This window comes from Balaenoptera borealis (assembly GCF_965194805.1).
Source record: "Balaenoptera borealis genome assembly, chromosome: X".
Lineage (NCBI taxonomy): Eukaryota > Metazoa > Chordata > Mammalia > Artiodactyla > Balaenopteridae > Balaenoptera > Balaenoptera borealis.
Window position 1 is genome coordinate 13,915,203 of NC_138881.1, and position 10,398 is coordinate 13,925,600.

The following is a 10,398-nucleotide window of genomic DNA, read 5'->3' on the forward strand; positions in this document are numbered from 1 at the left end:
TGCTGCGCTCGGGCTTTCTCTACTTGTGGCGAGCAGGGGCTACTCTTCGTTGTGGTGCGCAGGCCTCTCATTGCGGTGGCTTCTCGTTGCAGAGCACGGGCTCTAGGCGCGCGGGCTTCAGTAGTTGTGGCTCGTGGGCTCAGTAGTTGTGGCTCGCGGGCTCTAGAGTGCAGGCTCAGTAGTTGTGGCACACGGGCTTAGTTGCTCTGGGGCATGTGGGATCTTCCCAGACCAGGGCTCGAACCCCTGTCCCCTGCATTGGCAGGCGGATTCTTAAGCACTGCGCCACCAGGGAAGCCCCTGTGTGGGTTTTTTTTGGGGCTCTCAATTCTGTCCCGTTGGTCTATGTCTCTGCTTTTATGCCCGTAGTAAATTGTTTTGGTTACTATAGCTTTGTAATAAAGCTTAATATCAGGGAGTGTAATACCTCCACTCCAGCTTTGTTTTCTCAAGATTGCTTTGGCTATTTTGTTTTGTTTGTTTGTTTTTTGTGGTTCCATACAGATTCTAGGATTATTTGTTCTATTTCTGTGGAAAATGCCGTTGGAATTTTGATAGGGCTTTGGCTAGTATGGACATTTTTAACAATATTGACTCTTCTGACCCATGAAAGGGTATCTTTCCACTTTTTTGTCTTCTTTAATTTCTTTCATCAACGTCTTAAAGTTTTCAGTGTACAGTTTCTTACATTTTTCATTTCCTTGGTTAAATGTATTCCTAAGTATTTTTTTTAATGCTATAGAAAATAGGATTATTTTATTTATTTCTGTTTATTCCATTTTCAGATATTTTGTTGTTAGTGTATAGAAACATAACTGATTTCTGTATGTTGATTTTGTATCCCGAAACCTTACTGAATTTATTCTACCAATTTTTTGGTGGGGTCTTCAGGATTTTCTGTATATAAGATCATGTCATCAGCAAACAGACAGTTTTGCTTATTCCTTTCTGATTTGGATGCTGTTTATTTCTTGTTTAATTGCTCAGGCTAGGAATTTCACTATTGTGTTGAATAGAAGTGGTGAGAGTGGGCATCCTGTCTTGTTCCTGATCTTAGAGGGAAAGCTTTCAGCCTTTAAGTGACTCTTGAGTATCATGTTAGCTGTGGCTCTGTCATGTATGGCCTTTATTATATTAAGTATGTTCCTTCCTTGTACCCAGTTTGTTGAGCTTTTTTTTGTTTGTTTTGTTTTGTTTCGTTTTGGCTGCACTACGTGGCTTGTGGGATCTTAGTTCCCTGACCAGGGATTGAACCCGCGCCCTTGGCAGTGAAAGCGCAGATTCCTAACCACTGGACCACCAGGGAATTCCCTGTCAAGCATTTTTATCATGAATGTATGTTGAATTTTACCAAATGCATTTTCTGCATCTATTAGATCATACGATTTTTGTCTTTCATTCTATTGTATTAATGTGGTGTGTCGCATTTAATGATTTGCCTGTGTTGAACCATCCTTGTAGTTTTCTTATCTGGCCTGTACTGTCTTATCTGGCTTTGGTATCAGGGCAGTGCTGGCCTTGTACAATGAGTTCAGGAGTATTCCCTTCTCTTCACTTTTTGGGAAGAGTTTGATAAGAATTGGTGTTTGTTCTTCTTTCAGTGTTTGGTAGAATTCACCCATGAAGCTGTCTAGGCCTAGGCTTTTCTTTGTTGCCTCCCTGCTTTTCAGTCCAGACCCCTTAGGTTTGTTCTAATTCAGTCTTTCTCTGTGGTGCCTTGTGTGGAGTAAGGGTAGCAGGTGCCTCCCCACTCAAAGAAGAGGTACAGGAAGGACTTCACGGACAGGTGAAATTAGGCATTTGTACCTACAATTCACCCTTTCTCAGAAAAGTAGATTACATTTTGATGAAAAATGTATTACTCATTTTGAAAGTTTATTATGTAACAAGTTTTTAAAATGTAAGGACTCTAAATTAGTTCTAAAATGCAGACTGGCCTGAATCTTTATGAACACATTTTTTGAGTGCTGTTTGTCTTTGGGCATGTTTTACAGTGTGGTGGCACTCATTTCCTATAAAGCTAGCCTAACTTAGAGTGAACATTGAAGAAGTCTTTTGAACTTTCCACCATAAGTTATTGTGCTAGAATGCTTCTAGGAATCTTTGAACCCCTTACTAGCCCTATAAATTCAGTTGTCCATATAAATGGAGAAGAGAATCAATGTGGAAAAGGTATAAAAAGTCTATAGATGGCTTTGGAAGATGGACTTTAATGCAGGGCCCCAGAGGGCCCTTCTACCGAGTTCACAGGCAGCTCCAGTTCTGTTGTACTGTTAGCAGTGCAGCTTCTCTTGTCTGTGATCGGTGTTGCCCTGAGTCATGTTATGTGATCATGAGTTTGTTTCCTTTGCTGCCGCCTCTTCCTTTTCCTGCTCCCTAAATGTGCTGTTCTTCCCAGGAGTCCATCTCATTCTCTGCTCTTGCTCGCCATGTCCGTTTCCAGGCTTTGTTGATGATCTTAGTCTTATTGGTGTGTTTTGACCAATTTTGTAATCTACGCCCGTAAGTCCAAGATGGTAGTTGCCACTTACTCATTACCCAGAGGGGGCCAGCGTTGAACTCTGACGGGACAGTCCACCTGGATGTTCTCTCTTTGATAAAAACAGACCATGCTAAGACTGCCATAACTTCTAATCTCCCTCAAGTGCCAGAACTGCTCCATCAGTCCGCCTGAGCCTCACCACTGTTCCGACCCCGGGCCAGCGGCCCTGGAGGCTCTGTCACCATGTGCCCCTCGACGGACTGCTCTGCTTGGAAATCCTCTGCGCTATTCTCTTCACCCTGGAATTTCTGTTCATCCCGGCCCTCAGCCTCCCCCTCCTGGGGTGGGGGGGCGTGCTTTGGCTGTCTTATCGTCGCCTGGCCTGGCCTGTTGCCGTGGGTAGCGTCGCTTTTGGTCCGCGTCTCCTTCCCACACAGCAGAGCTGGCCTCCTGCCTTTCCACCGGCTGCTCCGCTCCCTCCCAGGGCATCTCCCCTCCCGCCCTGGTCTTGGCTTCTCCTTATGCTCCGCACACAGCACTGCTGAAGGTGGAAAGGCATCGCTGATGCTGTTTCTTGGCCTCTGGTGATCTTTTCTTCTCCGCTTTTTTTATATGTGCTGTGTGATCTTGAGCAAAGCCCTTTATTCCTCCAGACCTGTTTCCTCATCCTGAAATAATGCAGTTACATTAGGTGGGCCCTCAGGGTTCCTGCCTTGTCTGAAATGAAATAATTCTGCCTGCCCTTGAGACCTAGCTTGGGCCTCGGCCACAAGGAGCTTCCCTAACTATTCTGACCCCTACTGCGCTGCCCCCCACCCCTGGCTTCTATGAATTCCTGTCCTGGGGGAGAAGAAGGTGACTCTGTGTTCTAAATTCTGCTTGCCTTATTGGTTAGTGCCTTATTTTCCCAGCTAGAATAAAAATTGCTTAAGGGTGAGAGTTAAAAGAAAAATTGGTGTTTCTACCTCTTTCAGCTTTTTTCTCTTAACTATACTCCCACTGAATTCTTTCTCCCCTAACCACACCAATCCTTTGGCTTCTGTTTCATTTTCCTGCCTACATTAAGAAAAGAGTTATCCCTGATTTCAAGCTAGGAACTGTGCAGGTGGTATTCTAAAAGAATGATCTTTTTCCAAGGACAATTTTTCAAATATAAGGAGAGGAGGTAGTTCATAAAGGATTAATTGTATGAAATTTATAGCTATTCCACATACTTCAGTTTTTATTATAATTGGCGGAATGGAGCTAATAAATATTTGTACATTTTAAACAGTTACATCTAAAGATGGTGAGGTCAACATAACTTCCTAAGTTTCAGTGCATTTCAGTAGGTTCTTAGAACTGCAGCCATTGACGTCTGGGGTCGAGGATTGGGTGTGCGTTTGTTCTTATTTCTGTCGCTTATAACAGGTAACGTTTAACCATATTATGTTCTTTTTGAAAGTGTTTGGGATTTTAAATCATTTACCTAGAGCTCTGAATTTTTCATACTTGTTTTCTGTAGCTTTCTCTTTATATGGATAAGTTTGAAGAATTCCAGACTACCATGGCAAAAAGCAATGAACTGTTTACAACCTTCCGGCAGGAAATGGAAAAGGTATTTGCCTATTTTTAGTGGAGTATTGCCTAAAAGGGAATTTATATAAGAAGCTATTTTAAGCATGATTGCTACTTGGATGAGTTCATGTTTTTACTGTACTGTCTTCATTTCATCTCTTCTCATCCTCCAGTGGCATCATGTTTAGTCACTTTGCCCTCAGTAGTACCTCATGTAGCTAGTGATCTCTAGGCCCTCACAGTTGTCTTCATTAAACTTAACTCCTCTATTAAATACAATTTGTTGTTAGCAGTAAAGCGGTGTCTTTTTTATTTGCTTCAGGTGATACCTCCCAGACCCACCCCACACCCTTTTCACAAAGCTCGGTGTCCTTGGAGATCAAATTATTTAAAGACAACCAAGCCCAGAACAGTAACTACGTATTTTGGTTGGTCGATACAGATCGGTGTTTCTACCTTTTTAGCTTTTTTCTTCTTCTTCTTCGTTTATACTTCCACTGAATTCTTTCTCCCTCAAGCAAACCAATTTTGTGGTGTCTGGTTCTTTTTCCTGCCTGTGATGAGGAAGGCGGTATCCTCGATATTAAACTAAGAACCGGTATGCCCACGTAGCCACGCGTTCATCCTTATGCCCGGGGGCTTTAGGGATGGGCAGCAGGGGAGGCGGTGGCGGCTGGCCCTGGGGGCAGGGTCCGCCTCGTGGCGCTGTGTGACCACGGGCGAGTTGTTACCCTTTCTGTGCCTTCTTGTTACAAATAACAAAAACGCCTGCCCTTCATAGAGTAGAGTATTTCAGGCAGCGCTTGGCCGTGGGAAGTGCTCCGGTGAGTCCCTTCAGGTATCGGGAGCCCTCGGTGGGGACCCGGAGGCGCCCCTGGGCCGGGGAGCGGGCGCCCACGGCACACAGGACCCGAGAACCGGCCTCGTAGGCACCGGAACGAAACCTTCTCAATTTCTGAAAACTGGGTTCTGGCAGCGTCGGTTAAGAACGTTCCCCCGATTTTTGGACCCGTTTTATTTTTAGCAGAATCTGAAGTGGAACGGTCATGTGAGTCGTGAGGATAAGGGAAGCTGAGGGTTAATGACTTTCCCCTGGTCCCCGGCCCCTCACCTGCCCTCCGCTGCCGCTGCTTCCCAGACGGCTGCAGCCTCGGAGGTCGGGGCAGAGCGCCAGCTCTCCATCTTGGGGAGGAGGGGGGAACCTTGATCCTTCCAGAACTCACGTGAAGTAGTTAATGCACAGAAAATTCAGGAACAGAGGTGTTTTTTTGGTACGACTTGGGAAGGAGGAGGGCTGGCCTCGGCCTGAAGCGAGCGCTCAGAGCCTGCCGGCGGGCAGCTTCCTCTAGATGTTGCTGCCTCTGAAACTGAGGAGATGAGATGCGGTTTTCTCATCGTATGAACCCCCACTTTGGTCCTGCCCCCGCCATCCGGGGAGCTTGTGAGATGAGCTGTGCCCTGGGCACCGTGATGGGGGCGGGAAGGACCGGTCCCGGTCAGGGGGTGGGGTGGGCTGTAGAGATAAGAAACGGAACCTTGAATTTAAATTTGCAATTGTGTCGATTCGCAGATGACAAAGAAAATTAAAAAACTGGAAAAAGAAACAATAATATGGCGGACCAAATGGGAAAACAATAACAAAGCACTTCTGCAAATGGCCGAAGAGGTGAGGTGGTTTCCCGCGACTAAGGTGTGATCTTAGTCCCGGGGCCTCATGACGTTCAGGTAGCTGACAGAGCAGGGGGACGTGCCTTGTGACACTGCCGTCATAGCCGAGGGCTCTGGCCAGAGCTGGGGGTGGGAGGGCTGCTGAGTGGGATCTGCCCCGGCAGGAGTCGTAGGTAGGGTCCCGGGTGAGGTGTGGGGTTTCCCACTGCTCAGCCAGCGAGGAGCCCTGGCTTGTAAGACCTGGCTTGTCCAGCTCCAGCCGGAGTTTGATTGACTGGGTCTGGGGCTGAGGGTTGGGGAATCTGCCTTCCGACTAGGCGCCCACCTGGCCGAGCCTGGGCCAGGTTCCCTGGTGCCAGCACAGGCCACTGACTCGGGTGCCTCTCTCCCCGCCTCGACTTACTCTCTCCCCGCCTCGACTTACTCTTTCCGAAAAGGTAGCATAGTACTTTTTGCCAGTCTTACGAAGCTGAGGTGTACTGTTTGCAAACACTAAATATCACACCTTAATAAATCCTGTTCTCGTCTGAGGATTGGTAAAAACAAGAGAAATCTAGGTGGAAATAAGATGAGTCCTCCTCTTTTTTAAGCAGGCCCTTCATTTTTTATCTGCTAGTCTTTGGTGGAGAGCATCTTCAATTTCCTTAGTAATTCATCAATACAAAATGCTTTTAAAAGTGGGCTTTGGTTCTTTTTAAGAAACATGACAGAGGGAATTTCATTTTTGTCACCCCAGAACCACGTTAATTGGTGTCTGTAGCTATGTGTGCAGAAGGCAGGTGGTGGGACGTTGGGAGGTGTTGAAGAAACTGAACATGTTCAAGAGGTGATCCAACAAGTGGCCCAAAAGACTTAAATTTGTTGTATCCGGTAACCTAATTCATATTCAGTTGGGTTACATAAATCCTGTTTTTTCCTCTTTGCAGAAAACTGTGCGAGATAAAGAGTACAAAGCCTTTCACATAAAACTGGAACGGCTGGAGAAGCTGTGCCGGGCCCTGCAGACGGAGAGGAACGAGCTCAGTGAGAAGGTGGAGGTGCTGAAGGAGCAGGTCTCGGGGAGGGCGGCGGGCGGGGGCCCAGCGCCGCCCGGGGCCCAGCCCTGCGCTGCCCTGGCTTCTGCCGAGGAGCCCAGCGCCGCCTGGCAAAGCACTGCCCGTGTCAGCCTGGAGGCCGAGTCCCCGGGTGCCGGGCCCAGCATCGAGTCAGTTGACTGAGATCAAGTACGATCACTGTATCGAGAGCTCTATTTTGTGTATAACTTTCTCTGTTAGTAGTAACTTGGTTTTGTGGTGAAAATTTTCTTACTTTTTCTACCATATCTGTATTTTCTTAGAACTACTGGACTTATGTGGTACAGGAGGCTGCTTGGCAGGTTTGAATAGTTTTACTCTCTACATTTTCCTCAGCTGTGTTGCACATCTGCCTCTTTCCCCTTCATCGGAATGCATGTGCTCATTGCCTTTCTCCCTCTCCCCTGCTGCTTGCACAGAATTGTCCAAATTAAAATGTCACTCACCAGGGCTGACCATTACAAGGGAACTTTGTTCTGATAACGGTTCCCCCCCCCACCCCCCCACCCCGCACCCCGCCCCGCGGCTTGTGGGATCTTCGTTCCCTGACAAGGGATTGAACCCAGGCCTCGGCAGTGAGAGCACCGAGTCCTAACCACTGGACTGCCAGGGAAGTCCCTGATAATGGTTCCTGATGTGAAAACAATACTCGTTTAAACATCCTGCCCCCCCCCAATTAATATTACTCAAAGAAAAATATCAAGATGATTACATATTTGTCTAATAGCGCATTTTAAATGCCAAGTAAAAATAAAACTCTAGGCTTGGGTCAGAAACAAGCATAGTATATTTGATTCAAATTAGCTTTTTGATACTTGTATCACTTGACAAATTGAGATGCCCGCAAGCCTAGACTTCGTTTTGGCAGAATATGTACATAAAGGTGTAACTTTTAAACAAAGTAGTATATACAGGCAAATCACTGGAGAGACAGGGCTAATGTTTATGTGATTAAAAACAGTCCCATCGCTCTGTTTTCAGGATAGAAGCAGTATCTGAATTTGGACCACCTGGATGCCCGCTGTGTGGGGAGCCTGGTGGTTTGTTCGCTTTTCACTCGGGAGTTGGGTGCGCATCCTCCACTCCCCACGGAGAGCTGCCACTGACAGTCCTTTGTCAGTCAGTGTAAGGCGATGAGGGTAAAATCATGTGTGGCTTTCCTTGAGCGGAAGTCCCTCCACTACCTTCTGGCTGCTTGAAAGTTGGTGTCCAACTGTTCCGACAGTCCAAACAGCACCCGTTCTCCAGGGTTTTTTAAAGGGAATTTTAATTATGATCATGCTAACTGAAACTGATTCCATTTCTAAAACAGAAAGACTGGAACCAGCATTTTTAACTTTGAGGAAACTTTGGCAGAGAGTTAAGTAGCCAGGATCTATTTCTTACTTATGCTTTCAGTCTGTTTCTGCCCCTTTTCTTAGTGGTTTTTTGGGTTTTTTTTTTTTTTTAGTAAAAACCAGTATTACCAAGGTGTCTACACTTGGAATGGGGGACTTTGGAAATGCAGCACATCACTTTTGGATTTGCTCTCTAACTTCCTTTGTTCTTCACAGTGTCACATGTGGTCGAGCTTATACACATCATTAACCAGGCTGCACTGATGAGAGTTCTGACTTTGTCCCTGGTATAATTTGCATTGAAATACTTTATGAAATAAAAAGGCTCTATTAGAACTGATGTTAGCACATTCCACTGAGCAAAACTATCAAACTGACACTTCTTATATTGCTTACTGGACCGAATAAACTCTCTTCTGTCCAGTTAAAAGGGTTTTTCTCTTTGTTAAAAGTTTTATTTGTCCTGTCACGTTCATGGTCTAAACTGGGTTGAAGAATTGAAAATTGTCCAGTAGATAGGCAACAGCGCCTGGAGTGGCGGATTATATCTAAGCTTCCGCCATCAGTCATGTTAATCAAAGGGCCAGACAGTGAAGGAAAAGAAACCCACAAAGTTGCTTATCGAATTACTGTCAAAATGAGTCGGAAGCAAAAACAAACACATCCTCCTCCAACAGCCTTTTATAGATATCCCCTTCGGTTTCTAAATGAAATACTGGATTCATTTCCCTGAGAGGAAATGGAGGTATACATCAGAAATACACTCTACTGTAAAATTAGTACTAATGATCCCATATCACAAGCGCTCTGCTGGATGTACAGCTCTTACTGTCTTAAGCCATTTGTGTAGCCCGCCACGTTTCTTTGTGGTGCTTGTCCTGTGTGGAAGATTGTAACGGACCTGTTGCATATTTTCAAGGGCTTTATAAAGCGACGTGATTTACAGTACTTGGCCTGCTGCTTTTGGCTTACTGTGTATTTTTAGCTAGATGCTCTCATGGTGTTTAAAGGACATGGATTCTCTCTGGGGTGCATTTGGTATCCTTTCAGAATCTCTCCTCCCATTACCCTGTGAATAAATACAAAGGGGACCCTCTGAGAAGGACATGCTCCTAAAGCAATCACCTCGCCAGCCCAGTGTTGTGGCTTTGTAGCACACCCTGTTTCTACCACATTCTAGAACACTGTAATGCTACTAAGGCTGGCCCAGGAAAGATTGAAATGTCAAATTTGCTTCAACTGCATTTGTTGCACCATCATGGAATCTTGATGTATATTATTTATAGTGGCAGGAGACTCCAAGGAGAAGAGAAAACTTGGGTCTTGGATAATGGACCATTTCATCCTCAGACTTGTAGGAGTACATTTCTTGGTCTTGAGACCAGTATTTTTTAGTTATGTATGCAACTGCCTTTATTACACCTGGTTGTCAATTCAATTCTCAGGTGTTGCAGAAAAATCTACCTCTTTCAGACTGTAGATGGAAATAACTGTGAAAAAATGATGCAGATATCTTCTAGTTTGTGCTAATAAACACACTGCTTTATTTTTACAGCCCACGTCTTTCATGAGGATACGAATTGTTAAGAGGCAGTCTTGTTTTGCTTTTCAAAGACATTTTGTAGAGATTTTTCACTAATGTGAATCTGATTTTATCTACTCAATTCTGTATAGATTAAGTAAATATGTATGATAAATTTAACAGCTTCTGTGTATTCTTTTGTTGCCCATGTGACCTTAATGCCTATCAAGTGCAAAGACAGTTGTAGATACTGTTCCTTGTGCCTTAAAAAATAGTTTCATTATTGTATGATTTAAGAAAGAAGGGATGGGGCACCAGCCACTCAGATTGGGTGACAGAAGACGAGTTTTATGTAGCCAGACCCTTGTTTTAACCTCTAAAATAGAGGACTAGGAAAACTCTACAGTGTAGTTGCTGTCAAAGCTTTAAAAATCTACAAGGACTGGATTTCTTCAGTTTGGGCGCTCTTAGCACATTCCAGGGTGTACCTACCTATCTATCTATCTCAACAGCAGAAGGGTAGGTATGTACACAGGGGCACATAGGAAAGACCTTATTTGATGGTGAGCAAAAAGTATTTAAGCACGTATAGTCAAGTATAAGAAGGAGTTGCCAAACTTTTCCTGTAAGTCAGTCAGTCAGGTAGAATTAAGTATTTTAGGATTAGTGTGGTTGTCAAACAACCTTTAAAAAATCAATGTAGAGAATTCCCTGGCTGGCCAGTGGTTAGGACTCTACGCTTTCACTGCCTGGTCAGGG

General features: G+C 45.0%; 1 protein-coding gene across 8 annotated transcripts in view; it reads left to right on the top strand.

Annotated features, from left to right (window-relative positions):
• Positions 1-9,819, top strand: part of TXLNG (taxilin gamma) — a 59,897-nt gene extending 50,078 nt beyond the window's left edge. For 2 of the 8 annotated variants that reach the window (XM_082375661.1, XM_082375655.1), the window contains 3 exons: positions 3,987-4,079; positions 5,610-5,705; positions 6,634-8,224. In XM_082375661.1, coding sequence (XP_082231787.1) covers positions 3,987-4,079; positions 5,610-5,705; positions 6,634-6,924 — 480 coding nt within the window. In that variant the 3' untranslated portion in view covers positions 6,925-8,224. Of the gene's footprint in view, positions 1-3,986; positions 4,080-5,609; positions 5,706-6,633; positions 8,225-9,672 lie in introns of those variants that run through there. The other 6 variants (XM_082375659.1, XM_082375660.1, XM_082375658.1 and 3 more) reach the window with 6 other exon arrangements.
• Positions 9,820-10,398: the final 579 nt, after the last annotated feature.